General features: G+C 43.0%; 1 protein-coding gene across 1 annotated transcript in view; it reads left to right on the forward strand.

The window, feature by feature from the left end:
* The first annotated feature begins 489 nt into the window (after window positions 1-489).
* The window catches only part of ZFN1 (zinc finger protein 1), a 33,098-nt gene continuing 16,919 nt past the window's right edge, over window positions 490-16,668 (forward strand). The window contains exons 1-3 of the mRNA XM_006848397.4: window positions 490-856; window positions 1,381-1,538; window positions 2,188-2,250. Coding sequence (XP_006848460.1) covers window positions 733-856; window positions 1,381-1,538; window positions 2,188-2,250 — 345 coding nt within the window. The 5' untranslated portion in view covers window positions 490-732. The remainder of the gene's footprint in view (window positions 857-1,380; window positions 1,539-2,187; window positions 2,251-16,668) is intronic.

Genomic DNA, 16,668 nt, shown 5'->3' on the forward strand with positions numbered 1-16,668 from the left:
AGCACAGAAGGAGAGAGAGAGTGATGCTGAAAAATTTAGAGAGAGAAAGTAGGGGGGAGTGGGGCCATTCTGACAGCCGTATCAGAAAATGGCGACGTGGTGAGACGTGGTCCGTTAATGTTCCCCAAAGGGAGGGGGAAGACCTGTGGGCCCCTGCCGGAACACTAGTGCATGCGTGGTTTTTCCACCCCTGCGCTTTAAATGCGCCTCTCTCTCTCTCTCTCTCTCTCCTCTGCTCAAAACTAGGCACGCCAAGTGTGCCCGTTCAATGGTGTGAACGGATTTCACGTGCCCTCCCTTTCTCTCTCTAAAACCCTACGAGGCTACGGCCCATTTTCTCTCTCCTCCCTTGTCCCACCTGCAACAGTTAAGAAAGAGACAAGGACTTCTAGAGAGAGAAAGATGAGTGAGGAGAGTGAGGAGAGAGAGAGGTGGGGGTCCACTGGAGAAGAAAAAGCAACAAAAGTAGGGGTAAGCAGTAAAAGAGGCGAACAGAACGAAAACGATCGAGCTTAGAGAGAGATAGAGATTGAGAGAGGAGAGAGAGAGCACACGAACGACTGGCTGGTGTGTATCGCCTGGTTCTTCTTTTCTCCCTCTGCTCCTCCTCCCCATGGCCGATTACGATGACAGCCTTCGCCCTAGGTCCTCTAAATGAGCTCCGATCTCTGTTTCTATCTGGTCCGATTGACCTGGCATGGCGAGCTTTCTGTGGTTGTGAGTTGTGGTTAAATGGAGTACAATGCTACAATTCAGAGGTCTAGGTCGGGTTTTGGTGCTCAGCAAGGATCAGCCATGGCTGATTCTTCACAGACTCATCAGTTCTCCAGACCTAGGGCCGGGGAATCTTCTGAAGGTTAGAGTTTCTCTGTAGTCTTTTCTCTCTGTATGCTGCATTTCTAGGGTTTTGGTTTCTTCTTATTCCCTTTGTTCGTTAATGCTAATATCCATCCAGAATTGGTGTTTTGATTCAGACTTCTTGTGTGATGGGGTTATGTACTTCGATTATGTATTCTTCCATTTTTTTTGTGGTGAATATTTTGGAAGAACCTATTTTTTTGGCCTCTTCGCCTTGTTTGGAAGTTCAGTTCTTTCATTACGGCAATTGATGTGAGAAATGCTACCTTTTGCTGCTCTTTGTCAAATTCCTTTATTTTGGGTTCCCTGATAGTTTTTGTTGGTTGTTCCCATTAATTTCATATGATTCTTTGATGTTGATATGAGATTTATCTGTGCAAAAGTCGCATGTGATAGGGTTGGTGGTAGGGCAGAAATTCACCGAAAGGTCATGGCTTTCATTGACTTTTTGTACATTCTGGGTTTGTTATGTTTGCGTACGACAATTAAACACAGTAAATATTGGTGGGTCTTTTGTTTCAGATGCAATGTGGCCATTGAGTTTGAGATCCAGTGAAACCATGGAGTCTGGGCCCTATCCTGAGAGGCCTGGTGAGATTGATTGTGCTTATTACATTCGAACTGGGCTCTGCAGGTTTGGAATGACTTGTCGATTCAACCACCCGCCCAACCGAAAGCTGGTACTTTCTTTTGATAATTAACCATATAATTTGGACAACCTAATTTTTCTTGTGCATGTATCATAGCAATATCAACTCGGAAATGTGCTTGACTGCTTTCCTATGCTCTGATTCTTCTCATTTGGAATGATGGGGCTCTCAGATTTTCTCTTATGGCGAGGCTCTGTGCATTTTTGGAAGTGACTTTATATGTTAATGTCTTTATCATGGCTGTGTAGATAAATCCGTATTTTGGAGACGTCCTTATTTGGTTAGAGTTACCAATGTTTTGTTTGGATCTAGGCTAAACAACTGAGCTCATTGATCTCATGTTCTAGAGGAAGCAATTGTTGGATAATTTGTTATCAAGCTAAATGTAGTACTTTCTTTGTAGCTCAAAGTATGTGAACTATATTTACATATCTCACTGAATCATGTGGATGAGTTTTCTCAACTTCGTCGTTCTTATTCTTTTCTGTGTTACCTGAGGTCTGCTACTGATTTCAGCTTGTTTTAGTTATCTGTTTATTGTCTAATTTTATACCTGTCAATACACTGTCTCAGTTTTTGATGTTTCATATGGCATTATCGTTTCTTCCTTTTTTTGATATTATTTAAAGTTCTAATTGTGTTGAGATTGCTTCGTTTACTATGTTTCATCAAATGCCAGGCAGTTGCTGCTGCACGAATTAAAGGTGGGTACCCCGAAAGGGTTGGACAACCTGAATGCCAGGTACTGTTAACTGGTTTGCTGTTTCCCATGTGATACTTTTGTTTTCTTTTTTATGCTCATCCTCTATTTGTCTGGCATTCATTTTTGATGCCATTGGTGTATTCCCTGAAAATTCTGTCAGTGCTTTTTAAATTTTGTAGATCTAGTTTTACAGAAATGTGTCTTGAAAAATGATGTTTGTACTGAGTGTCATCTGCTTTGGTAAGGTGGGACTATTTGATTATCAGATGCACTGCAGATCTTATGATTTCATTAGTTCATTTTGAGGGTGTTTTCTGCCTCGAACCCTTTTGTGGTGTTGCAATCGCTCTTACAGTTGGCTTTAGCTGGGTGAGACTGTCGACTAAATCTAGTCTGATCCATAGCTAGGTGGGAGGAAAAATAGAATGATACTGTCATCAGTATTCATTCTACTCTCTTTGTGCTAAATATGGAAAGAAAAGGAAGTGTACTCCCTTTTGACATTTCAAAATTACAGAGAAGTTAGAAGAAATGTGTTCCGAAAGCATTCCGATTAATATTTAGTGTCTTCAGAACGAAGCACACATGGTTCTGTGAGCAACATGATGGCCTTGTAGGAAGTCCACAGGCCTTTGCATAAGACCATTAACACTTGGCTGTTGATACTTGGCTTTCACTATAAGAAACTTTATCAAAATGGATGTTGAAAAATTTGGATAAATTTTTGTTTCTCGCACATGAAAAACCATATATATATATTTTCACATCGAACTCTAATTTTTAGGAAATGTAATGACATTAATTTCAACGTTAAATTGGCTGAAGATGCTTAAAAACATAAACAAATGTCAAAATATTCAAAATGAGAAAAGACCTAACAGTCCTCTCTGCTAAGCTTGATTCAGTTCTCACTCCGAGTTAGTAGGAATCAAATGTTTAGATGTGAAGGTAAGCCTCTGAACACTGTGATGGTTTCTGGTGTACATTTGAGGTAATTCTTTCAACGTGCGCTTGAGGGTCTTTTCCTGTTACTTTTCCCTTGCCGTTTTCCATTGGCATACATCTTTTCATTTACAAAAAGCATTGGATGTCGAATAAAATGCAGGATTTTCATGGGGAAATTGTGTATATGTTGGACATCAGATCTTCAAATGGGGTTTGGTTTCTTGAGTTTTGTGTGAGATGATTGCCTTCTGCCTACAACTTCCATCACGTTTCACATTAATGCTTGTTGTGCTAGAACCTCATTTGTCAGCTAAAATTTGCGATTTCTTGCAAGTTTTTTATCCGTTACGGATCTTCTTTGGCTTTTGGCTTTCTTAACCATTTATGCATGTGACATCATGATATTAGATATTTTAGCTTAGTATAGGTCAACACCAGTCGAGAGAAATCAAAATATCTCCCAAAGAGATGGGTGCTTCATCATATAGTGCATACTTTGTCATAGTCCCATGACTCTATTCCAAAAGTTCTTTCAGGTAAAACTTGGAATTTGGCCTTTGATACCACTTTGGAATTTTGATGTCCGGAATTGGAAATTGTTGGTGTTGATGAGAAATTTCATGAGGTGTGGCAACTTAAGTGTACCTCAGTGATAATTATCTTAACCAGTTTCCAGACAATGCTTGGCAAAACATTAACTACAGTTGGCCAAGAGTAAAATGCATGAACATTCCTCTTCTTGTGTGAAGTTTCTGTACTAGAAATGCCTGCCTTGTTTGTTTATGGTTGAATTTTTTGTATTGGAATGCACTGTAATGTTATTTCTGCTTGTTGAGCTCTCTTAGAGCTCCCTTTTTTTGTTACTTGGTTGTGATCTAAAGTCAACACATGGAAGTCTTAGGTGTTCATTAGTGGAGTAGATCAAAATAGAAATAGATAGTTAATTATCGGAGCAAATGAGAAGTTGTGCTCTTAAGCATTGCATAACAAGGACTCTATGCTTAGATAATAAGGATGGTCATCCATGGAAATGAATTGGATGCAACCCATAATTGTTGGGTGATGGAAAGCCCGAAAACATGACCTTCAAAAGACATGAACATTTAATAACTTAAGAAGAAAAGGCGACAAAAATGACATTATGATTAATTGATCTGTTATTGTTGTATTTTATATATTTCATGTGTAAAACCCTGTTAAAGATAATATAATAGCATATCTTCTTGGTGACGGGGGATCATTCTTTGAGTTGATATCGTGGGGCTTTTGTGTGGGAGACCACATGCTACTCAGAAAATAAAACTTGTCCAGTGCGCCTTGCTGATTTCATGTAAGATAGCCTATTCCTGAACAGTTCCCTGAAGTGCTCTTTCGATCACATTTACAGACAGAAAAAGCATACACCAGACTGGTTCACAAGGAGGTTGTGAGCTTAGTATCCTCACCATGGAGGAAGTTGTGAATTTTTATTTTTATTTTTTGTTTCCTATTCCATATTTCTTTCTTCTTCCTTTATCTCTTCTCTCTCCAGTCCTCCCCAATGTCCACCTTTTTTCACTACAGCTCTGTCTGTCTTTATTTTGTTGAGGAGTGCAATTTGACTTTTTAATCAATGATTTAATTATAAAAAATCTTGTTGGGATATTGTATGGCTTCTCAAACCTTTTGTTGGTTTCTTGCAATTAGTCCTCTAAAACATGGCTCGGCAAGGTACTTGGCACCCACCTGAGCCAAGGAAAGCCCCAGAAAATAGGGAAAAATTCCCAAAAGATCTGAAAAAAAAAATATAAAAAAAAGTAAAATTCCAAAAAATTATGCTAAATAAAAAGTATATAAACCGCCAAATGAGAAAATTGATGTCATTGGCTTGAAAATCCAAAAAACAAAACCCCAAAAATATGGAAAAATAAGAAGAAAAATAGAAAATCATAAGAAAAAAGTATATACGCGATTAGTTATAAACATTCCGGGTTGATTTAGTAAAAAATCTGATGTATGAATTTAAACTAAAAAAAGAAGAAGAAATTTACCTGAAATTTTTGGCCCATCACCCAATAGTCTACTCAGTGTGAACTGACATCCTTGCTAAAGCTTCCTTGGAAATCGAAACCTCCAAACCAGTTTTTGGCATTGAGTTCTGATCTAGGAGATTTGAGCTCTTGAAAAATTTGGATGAATAGTACAAAGGGTGGGATTTCTGTACCCCCTTTGGTTTTGAGACTTGTACAGTATTCTGGTGAGTACACTCACTGGAGTATTGTACAAACTAGGGCGAGTCAGGCACTAATTTGTTCCGTACTCAGGCAAGTATGTATAGTACTAGACTGAGTAATGTACTTAGGAACCCTGTCCCAAGTGACTTAAGTTTATGATAACTGGTTGCAATTTTGTGTATAGCAGCCAAAGGATAACCCTGTGATCTGGGTGGCTAACATTTTGTGGTTGTCATGCAGTGTTTCAAAAAGCGGACCGCCCAGTGCCTGGGTGGCTGTCGGTGGTTATGGGGGCTTGGGCGCATCGCTAATGGCTAGGCGCCCAAAAAAAGCGGATATCCTTGGGCGCCCGCCTAGGCACCCGGGAACTCGCCTAGGCGGCAGCCCAGGGCTTGCGCCCTGCCTAGGGGCAGAAATGCTTGTCGTTGAGGGTATTTTTGGGTCATTTTTTTAATACTAAAGGTGCAAAATTGTGGGTTTTAGGTACATTTGAAACCTAAAACCAATTAGAGCCTAATTTAGATAGAGAAAACCCCCCAAAAAAAAATTTCTACTGGGCCGCCAAGGTTCTGGGCGGCCTGGAGCCCCCCGACAGGTGCCGCCTAACGCTTTTTGAAACACTGTTGTCATGTGATTTGGTAATTGATTTGTTGCTTGAGCCTATAAATCTGTAGTTCTAGCAGGGGCTCACCTTAGTGTTGTTGGCTTTGTGCAATTTTGTGGTACATTGTATGGAATATTGGGAGTTGGAAAAAGGATTTCCTGTCAATCTGCAAAATAGTGATATTGGATGGCTAGTGTAAGATCATTGGGTTGCTGGGGATGACTTATAGCTTAAAGTTTTTATGTGTTTGAAAACTCGGTTGAGAACTTGTTTGAGTCACTTGGGCTCGGTAGGATGCTGAGTCCAGAACCATACACATGGGAACCAAGTTTGGCTGGTTACCATTATTTTATTATTTTTTGGACAGACTCAGCCAAGTCTGTTAGACACAACTCAGACTCCGGACCCATCTGAGTTTGGACATGAATTCATGTGTTATAACACTGGTGCATGTGGCTTGGTAGTGGACCTGGTTCGGATCTCAGCTGCTGGAAGTTGGTGCTGCTTCTTTGTATGAATACTGCTTGTCAACGTTCTTCAGTTTCCATTGTTTTGAAATTTGATGAACTTTCATTTACGTAAATCTCTAATTCTGTTTCAGTCTCTGTGCAAAACTGACTTAGAGTGTGCACCTGACAACCTTTGTAGTGCCAATTTTTTGAAGTGCTTGGTCCAGAAGGGGCCTTTTCTTTGGGTCTGAATTGAAATTATAGTATTGTGGTTGGGTGTATCAAAAGAATTTTGGAAATGACTAACCCAGAAATGGGGGTACATTCCACGAAAAAAGTTATAAAAGAATGTGGGAAACTTTGGCCAAAACTTGAACCAAAATGTCCAAAATTTGAACTGATGATATTAAAAAAAAAATCACATTTACTGTGGACTTGCACGACCTCTCTTATCTTAAATTTGGTATACTGGATATGAAATTTGTACTGTCCCTTTTGTTTTTTGTCCATTGGTTAGGCACAGATTCACCAAAAATGGGGAGAATTTAAAACATACTAAGAAATGTGGCAAAGTCCAAATTGGAAACAAAGCTCCTAAGGGAATCAAATAGAATGCCTGTAGGTGATTATAGTGATCTGATTTTCGGTCTCTTTTGCTTGAGTTCAATGTGCCATTTAAAGAAACTGGGAGATGCATGTACTATTTATGTTCTTTCCTATCTATTGTTTGGATAAGTAGCTTGGACATTTGTGACATCAGGGTCTTTGTTAGCAGTTTCTGGACTGCCTTGTACATGGATCATGCGTGGGGCCTGCCACTCTTGCATTCATTTGAGTTTTGATTCTTGGGATTAACCAAGTGAATGCTCTCATGTAACACCAAAGTGAACCGGTTGCCAAGTCTGTTTCTTTGAGGGGCACAATATTTTAAGTGACTTCTATGGGTAGGCTACTTTTGCTCACCAACTGGTGGTTATTTGCAACACAGTTAATGATGTGCTAGGTGGTTTTGGCTTTGGGATCAGTGTTTCAAAGTGCTAAGCGGCACCTAGGCGATCGGGGGGGTCTACACCACCCAGCGACTAGGCGGGCGCCCAGAACCTAGGCAGCCCAGTAGATTTTTTTCTTTTTGGGTTTTTCTCTCTCTAAAATAGGCTCTAATGGGTTTTAGGTTTCAAATGAACCTAAAACCCACAATTTTGCACCTTTAGTATTAATAAAATGACTCAAAAATACCCTCAATGAGGGGCATTTCCGCCCCTGGGTGGGGGCACAGACCCCGGGCGGCTGCCCAAGGATATCCACTTTTTTTGGGCGCCTAGGCCTGGGCGATGTGCCCAGCCCCCAGAATCGCTTGGGCGGCCTCTCAGGCGTTGGGCAGTCTACTTTTTGAAGCACTGTTCAAGAGTGCTTAGGGATTGATGTGGCCCGTCTATCATGTAATGCATGTAATATAGATTTATAGGGTAGTACAAAAATGTTTTTTTGTAGGGGACATATGACTTGTTGGGGGGTCGATTGATTTTCTGTTTTCTTTGTGTATTTACTTTGGAGATTGATAGTGGCATTTGTGTTTATTCCCACCCAAAATATGGGTTGAACTACGAGAAATACATGCTATAATCATCACTAATATTTTTTGGGGTGACTGGAAAAAACATGGGTGTGGTAGCACATTCCCTCTACATTTTTTCCTTTCAATCATTCCAGAGTGCTTGGATGAAGTTTTCGCTTTAGGTTCCTCCCCTTTCCTAATGTGGCTTCACAATTATGCTTATGACATGCTAATCTTGTTTCCAGATGTGTGGCATGTGGTTGCAGCATGGATTTTATGTTTTTTTGTCCTGCAATCTTTCTGTAATTTGCTTTGTAGTCTGTTTGTGGTTGCTGCATTCATTTGGGCTTGCTGGTTGCGCATTGGGTTGATTGGATTGATTAATGGTGCACAAGAGCATGGTGTATTGCACGGTCTTGGGCTGGGGGTTGCTACCTGCACCGAATTTGCTTGAATTCTTGTGCAGCTTGAGCATTTGGGGGCAATTTTTTTAATTGTATGAGGAATTAACTATCTTGGATTAATCCAAAATAGAATATTATATGACTTGATTTCTTTGACTTAGCTCATTTCTTCTAGAATTATAGTTTCTATGACGCAAGTCTGTGAAAGAGCCATTGCTAGACTATGTTGTAATTGTGTCTTTATGCCCCTTTTCTGTGTTATTTGTTTAGTGTTGGTTGCATGGTTGGTGCATGTTAAGGTTTGTAATTTCAAATTTTTTTTAGCATCTTTTATTGATTTCCCCTATCACGCAGAAAACCTTACATGTGCAACCCCTTTTCTCATTTGATAAATACAGAAGGAGAAAGGAAAAAAAAATAAAAATAAAACCGTAGGATAGGTTTGCTACCACGTTTAAGAGCAAGCGATGAAAGTAGGATTTTCTACATGATCAACACGTAGAAAACATGCCTGTCTGTTTTCTACGTTTTCAAGAACAAGGCACATGACCAACATTAATACAGGGTCGAATTCAATGGAAAACAGACAGGGCACTTCCTATAAGACATCGATATTTCTTAAGAATATGCATAAGATTTTTCTGAAATTTTACATGGAGAAAGTAGACTAGACAACGAAGAAAATGGGCATACCGTGCACCAGTGGAAGTTGTTGTCATGTGAAGAACCATGCTTCAACACAATTGATTTCTTTAATGAAAAACAACAAACAGATCTATTGCCCAAGGTCATTCCCTGAGACTTCTGACACCCTTTATTGTTTTCCTAGACCTATGGCGCACCTAGATTGAAAGCAAAAAACCTTCCCATGGAAATTTGTATGAGGAATTTTCAGAGCCACGCTTTAGGCTAAAAGAGGGGGCCTCGACCCCCAACTCGGTAGCTGCTGGCCCTCTTTCTATCTCTCCCCTCCCTCTGTACCAGTTTCTTTTTGCTGCATTATCTCGCTTAGAGAATGATTTTTTAAACCCTTGAGGTTCCTATATTTAGCACCTACTTTTGGGCCTTTTTTCTTCTTATGTTATTTTCTTCCTATCAATACAAAGTTGGCATTCTCAAAAAAAAAAAAAAAACCTCTCACATAATACCTTCATGCACTCCACACACCATTCTTTCTCTCTTACCTCACCCTTCCCCCGTTGGGTTCTCTATTTAGGGACACCTCTTTGTATTTCTAAAACTCTTTTGGTCACAAAGAAAACTGTGATCCTTATGGGAGAAAAGTGGTGTCCTTATTATGGCATAGTTTAAGACTATTTGCTATTAAAAGTTATTTGCCTTCTACTGGAATTGGGAAACCTAAGGGGTGGGAAAGATTAAACGTTAAACATCAACCCTCTGATCAACAAGCGCTATGATTAAAGGGCTAGAATCACATCTTCATCTTAGTAGGAACCTTCCTAACAATCTTCCAATTTGATTAGGATTGCACCTTCCTAGAAACCCAAGTATTCTTGAGATCCTAATCTAAATAGATTTTATTTTAACTAACGAAATCCTTTAGATAAATTAATAATCTCCTATAAGTATGGCTTCCAAGGGCAAAGCTCCTAGCTCCTCCTTCCCTTCTTCCTCCCCTATAAAACCTTGACTTCTCTATCGCTCGTACGCCCATCCCCTCAAAGCTAAGCTTTGTGTGGCCTCTTCGCCTCAGCTTCAGCTTCCTTCTGCACCCTCTGCTCCCACTCTTCCACCCCTGCCCTCTTCTCCTCCTTTTGGCCTTTACCCCTCCTTCTTACCCCTCCGTTTGACCCCCCACCTCCGCCTCTTCTCTGTGATTGGAGTTTGCGTTGGTGGGCTCTTTCCATCCTCGTAGGAATGACCTCAGGGGCATTGAATGCTGGGCTCTCAATTTCTGGCTCGACCTTGACCTTTCGTGCCACCACTGCTCTCTTGGGAGAGTTCTGTTCTTCTTCTCCTCCTCCTCCAAGAGGTCATCCCAGGCTCTTCATTGCCTGTTCAAAGGTGCCTTGCTATGGATCACCCCCTGGTCACCCTCCGTCGATGCTGCTTCCACCCTTAGAGTTTGGCTGCGCATTGATGTCATTCCCCTTCAGGCTTGGCACCGTAACTCCTTCCACTTCATTGGTTCTAAATGCAGTAAAGTCCTTGTCGTTAATTAGCAATCTTGTGAGTACCTCTAGCTGGGTGCCATCCTGCTCTTAGTCGAGGTGCTCAACCCCCCCTGTGGGTCTGTTTGGTCGGAGATCTCTTATATCTCTCTCCATCCTGGAAGCCGGCCTCTTCCAATGCGCTACGCTCTTTAGCCTTGCCTAGATTCCCGGCCAATGACAGATCTTGTCCACCTCAAACAGTCTAGTGCTAGGTTCAAAGCCCCTCTGTGGTGACCAGCTCATGACGATATCCGGCGGCTTCCTCTGATTTCGGGCCCTCGTCAACCCCCACCACTGGTGCCTCCCCAGTGCCTCCTAGAGACCCATCTAGTCTCCATGCTGACGTCGCCACCCCGACGCTCCGCCTTGCCTGGACGGTTGCGCCACCATCTTTCTCCGCTATTAGTGGCAACCCATGTTGTGACGTCAGTGCAAACCTCTCTTCTTCTCCCTCTCCCCTTGCACGCTCTCCCTCTCCTCCTCCCTCTGCTTTTTCCTTTCACCCCACTCCTCTTTTCCTTCCCCCAGGCCACGCTAGTGTTCCACTCCTTTTCATCTTTCCCCCTGGCTGCTTCCCCTTCTTCCTTGGCCTTATCTTCCTTCCCCTCCCATGTTGCAGTGTTTAACCGTTTGGCCCCGTCCTCTACCCTTCGATAGTTGGCCTTATACTTGTTCCGCCTCCACTTCCTCCGCCACCTGCCTTTTTCTGTCCCTCCCTCTTGCCCCTCTACCTTCTCAAACTCCTCCTGTACCGCTCTTCTCCTCTGCCTCTCCTTGCCCTCCCTCTCCCCTTGTGGAGCCCTTCCCACCTACCCTCCCTTCTCTCTTATGGGCCTCGCTGTTTAGCTCTTTATATTCTTTGGCCCCCCTCCCTTGTGCCTCTTCTTCTCCTCCTCATAGGTTGGCTTCTTCATCTCCCGTGGCTGAGGACCTTTCTGTCCCTCTTGTTCCCTTCTCAATCCAATCTGGGCCACTCTACCTTCCGAGACTCACATGTCCTCGGTCTCCTTGGCCTCGTTTGCTCCTTCGATGGCCTCAAGCTTCTTCTCGACTTTAGAGAAAGCCCAGGGCAACGCGAAAGATGTTATGAATGTGGTGGGGTTCAAGTTCGACGGGTCGACAGAGGATGTTGAAGCCTTCTTCCAATCTAATGCAGAAACTAGGTTCAAAGTAAGTGCTAAGGCCTCCAGGGAGCTCGCCAATCTTTCCTATACTATCAATTACGACTATCACGAGCATGGCAATGCTCGTCCAGTCGTCCTTAGGCATCCTAGAAGCCTCCTGTTCCAATTTCTTCTCAGCACTAGCCCAAGGGGTCGCGATCTCTCCCTGGCCAATGAAAGTGCTCGTATGGAACATCAGGGGTCTCAGTACCTCCCAAAAAACCCAAGCAGTTATGGAGTTTTGTTCCAAACATCTCCCAGCCCTTTTGGTTTTGATTGAGACCAAATTGCCTGAACCCACCCTCCTCCAGTTGAGGAAGGTCTGGGGGCGCAGACCTTGTCCTTATGTCCCACCAGGGGTTCACCTTAGAAGATCCCGTTGCCATCGACCATTATTGATTATTTTCAGCATCTTTTTAGAGCCCCTCGTAGACCCGCTTCCCAGATGGACGACTTCTCGTTCTCCCCGATCCAGGGTGCCTGGCTCAGAAGGCCGTTTGATGAGGCCGAGATTGTGCAGCCTGCAAGCCATCAAAGCCTTAGGTCAGGATAATGCCCCTGGTCCCGATGGCTTCCCAGTGGCTATCTTTAGTCTTTACTGGGATATCTTCCGTGTGGGCATACTCGCGTTCTTTTCGAAATTTTTCCAAGAGAGGAATCATGCATAAGGACATGAATGCCACATTCATTGCCCTTATACCCAAGATCGAAGGGGCCTCAGAGCTAAAGGACTTTAGGCCCATCAGTCTTATCAATAGTTCCTATAAGATCTTGGCCAAGGTCCTAGCTACTAGACTCAAACATGTGTTAAGCTCTATTATCTCCCCCAACCAAAGAGTTCCTGAAGGATCATCAAATCCTAGATGGGGCCTTGGTAGCTCATTAGTGCATCCACTCGAGGATGACTGCTAAAATTCCAGGTCTAATTGTCAAACTAGACTGGGAGAAGGCTTATGATCCTGTCGATTGGGAGCTTCTCGAAGAAAGTAAATGAAGGATGAGTTTTTGGGCCTGGTGGAGGAAATGGATCTGGGCTTGCATCGGGGGCCCCTTTTTCTCCATTCTTATTAACGGCTCCTCCCAGGGTTTCTTCGAGTTTCATAGGAGCTTCAGACAGGGAGACCCCTTATCTCTGTTTCTCTTTGTCATCGCAATGGAGGTTTTCAGCAGGTCAATCTCCGTTCCTCTTTGTCATCCCTCGACCTATCTCGGTTTGCCATTGTGCTATGGCAAACCTTGAAAATCATAGTGGAGCTACATCATTGATAAAGTGGAGAGAAAGCTGGCTGCGTGGAAAGGGAGATTCCTCTCCTCAGCAAACCGACTCACCCTCATCAAAGCTGTCCTTTAGAGGGTCCCTATTTATCTCATGTCTTTGTTCCACTTGTCGGCTACGGTTCGTGATCGAGTGGAACAACTGATGAGGAATTTCATCTGATTGGATGATGGTTCCCCTAAAAAATTCTGCCTTCTTGCTTGGAAATCGGTCTGCCTCCGAAAAGCTAAAGGGGGTCTCGGTATTCGTAGCATGAAATTTATCAATCTTGCCCTTCTTTACAAATGATGGTGGAGGTTGACCTGGCAGGGGGACCACCTGTGGCATCACATTCTTAACTTCGAATACCGCCTATCCTCCTCTCCTTGGTCCATCCTCGATAGTCTACCTTAGCGAGCCTTGGGTTTTTGGAAATCCATCTCACTCCCTGTCCATCTTCAAATCCCACATTCGCTTCCACCCTAGGGATGGGTTCAGAGTCCGGTTTTGGGTTTATCCTTAGATAACCCCTTCCCCCCTCTACGAGCTGTTTCTTAACCTTTTTCGCTGGGCCGGAGACCCCTTTGCCTTTATACAGCTTGTCCTTCTGACTGAAAGTGCCACGAGAGTTTGGAACCTTGATCTCCGCCACTTGCTTCGAGACTCTAAACTCCCCGCCTTTCAAGAGCTCTCTCTCCTCATCGCCTCTTCTCCTCCTCTCTAGAGAGGGGAAGACTGTATTTTCTGGTCTACTTCTAGGACCTTCTCGGTGGGCTCACTTTTTTGCTCTCTCTCTATGGCCATCTCGGGGACTTCTGTCTGCCATCCCTCTATCCCTAGAGCCTGGAATAGTTTTATCCCTCCTAGGATCCAGTTCTTCATTTGGCTTGCCCTCTGGGACAAGGTCCTTATCGTCGATCAGATTCAAGCTAGAGGCATCCAAATTCCCAACTGTAGTGCGATGTGTCTTGAGGCCAAGGAGACCAATGCTCGCCTCTTACTCCCCTATCCGTTTGTGGTAGACATTTGGAATCTTAACCTCTCCCTTTTTAACTGGACTCCTCAGAGTGTCTGCAACCTCGTCAACCTCTCGGCCTTCCTCCCTTGATGTCGCTCTGGTGCTCTACTCTGAAAAGCAACTTTAGGCACTACCCTCTAGACCATCTGGAAGGAACACAACAATAGAATCTTCGAGGGTGAGATCGCTCCTCTACTTAAGACTTTGGACACTATTAGGGGCTCCGTCATCTTCTGGGCCACCAACAGTAGCCTTTTCAAACTCATCTCGGGTTCCGACTTCCTCGCTAATTGGGTCTACATCCTCAACCATAGTTCAGGGAAGGTGCCTTGGTTGGCGCTCTAGAGACCTCCTGAGAGAGGAAGTGTCAAACTTAATTTCGATGGCTCCTCGCTGAGTAACCCTGGCCCCGTGGGAATAGGAGTCTTCAGAAACTTTGAGGGTCTCACCCTTCTATCCTATTCCATGTCTATTAGGAGAGTCGACTCTACTGAGGTAGAAGCCTGAACTCCACTCAAAGGCCTCAAACGCTTTGACAACCCCTGGGGTCATCCCCTTGTCGTAGAAGGGGACTCCCAGAATGTTCTCTCTTGGGCTTCTGGCATAGCTCAACCCCCGTGGAGACTTTGGCATGTTTTTAATGAGATTTATGATCTTTGCAGGGGTATGTCGTTATCTTGGACTCATATTTGGAGGGGGGACCAAACAGGTCGCTGATGATCTTATTAGCCAAACAGGGAGTTGCTTCAGGTCTACTTTGGGATAACAATGCTTTGCTTGTGTTTTTGGTGTCTTCCGTTTGGTTGTTGTTTTGCCCCTACTGCGTTAGGTGGTTTAGTTCCTTGTAGCTTATTTTTTTGGTTTTTTTCTTGGTCACCAGTCCCGGTAACAGTTTGTATTTTGGCCCTTTGGGTCCCTTTTGTATTTCTCTTATCCATCTATACAATGTTAACAATATATTAAAAAAAAAAATCTCCTATAAGCTTCAGACTCCACCTCAATCTAGATACTCATTCATTTAGATGTGGTTTCCAATTCCAATTAGGAGTAAGTACCAAGAAGGGGGTCCCAAATATATTGTTGACGCACCTAGCCATTCATGGCTATGGTGTGAGAGGCCATGGGGTGCCCATTTGAATGGGCCCCACGTGGTCCAATGTGGCTAATCATGTGGCCCACATGGGTAGCCCCAATGTGGTCCACATGTAGGCACATAATTACCATATTGGCCTCATTAATTGTTAGAAAAGAAAAACTAAATAAACAAGGATTTGTCTTGCAGAAAAGGTCTTTCTTTAGAAAAAAATTTATATTTGTAGAATAGTCCTTTTCTAATTTAACAAAGCACAACACAAGATTGAGTTCATTAAAAATATTTTTCAAAAAAATAAAAAAAAGGAAAGATCTCATTGGAAAATTAAGCGTTCCATGGGAAGATGCAAGAGGCTCATGATTGGCCCAGCTCACCAAGAAGTAAATAAGAGTAAAAACTCATCTAGGATTGCATGTGTGCCTTACAAGGAGTAGCCATATCTAGCCAATTAGTTTCGGTGATGACTTTTGCCTACCTATCTCAGGTACTAATATAGATATGAAGGGTCCCTCTCTTGCAAACATACGCGCCATCCTAAAATCCAGGATTTCAACCAATACCAGGTCAGTGCGGATGTTATGCTTGTATGCCCTAAAGAATGAAAATGTCGGGGTTAAAGCCCTTGTCTTTATAAGCCCCATTCTTCACACATGGACCTATGCATCCACCGGTTGATACACTTCAACTACCACTGGACACAACCAGCCTCAATGGGTTATTTGTGTCTTGGAATCAAAACCCAAACCAGTCTTGTGGAGTGGATTTGACTCTACAAGCCTCAGCCCTAGACTACAAATCATTCTTTTGGCGCTGCCTCTAATAACTCGTTCTTAGCTTAACGATTGAACTCTTCACTTGCATTTTGGCAACAACAAAAAGCCCTCGTTGGTGAAGTGTGCGATGCGAAGAAAACTACAGGGCACGCTAGTTGCCTGAGTCCGAGAGGCCATCACTCTCCTAACCTGCTTTAAATCTCATAAAGCTGCTGACCTAGCATAACATGTCATAAACCACTCTGAACACATAGCACCTAACACTCCTACTAAAACCAGGAATGGTTGTAAGAACTTGAGTACTCTAGAGATTACCGGGGTAGTATGTTTTTTGATAATGTTAACTGTATTGAAGTAGAGAAGTAGTACATCAAGCGAAGAGGAATCCCACAGGTCAGGTGTCTAGCCAAAAAATAGACTTATCGAGATGGTAGTTCTATGAAAAAAAGGATAGTAAAAGCACAAAAACCCCAACTTATTAAAAACAAAGTCATGTACAAAAATCCATGTCACATAGGGTCACTAAGCAGTATGTAGCACTCCATCTTTAGCCAGCTAATCCGCCAGGGCGTTGGATTCCCTCCAGGTATGCCTCCATGAGACATCGACATCCCTGCAAATGTGAGTAATGTCGTAAAAAATCGAGGTACTAGGGGCAAGGTGAGGAGCTAGAGGCCCAAGTGATGATGTTCATTGCATCTCCTTCAATGATCAGGGGTTGACCCCAAGAAGGATTGAAAAGTCTAAGTCCCGATAGGAGTGCCGTAGACTTAACAAGCTATGAGTTTGCATGGCCAATGTTCTTGGAGAA

Source organism: Amborella trichopoda, chromosome 6 (assembly GCF_054954075.1).
Source record: "Amborella trichopoda isolate Santa Cruz 75 chromosome 6, AtrichopodaSantaCruz75HAP2 v2.0, whole genome shotgun sequence".
Taxonomy (NCBI): Eukaryota; Viridiplantae; Streptophyta; class Magnoliopsida; order Amborellales; family Amborellaceae; genus Amborella; species Amborella trichopoda.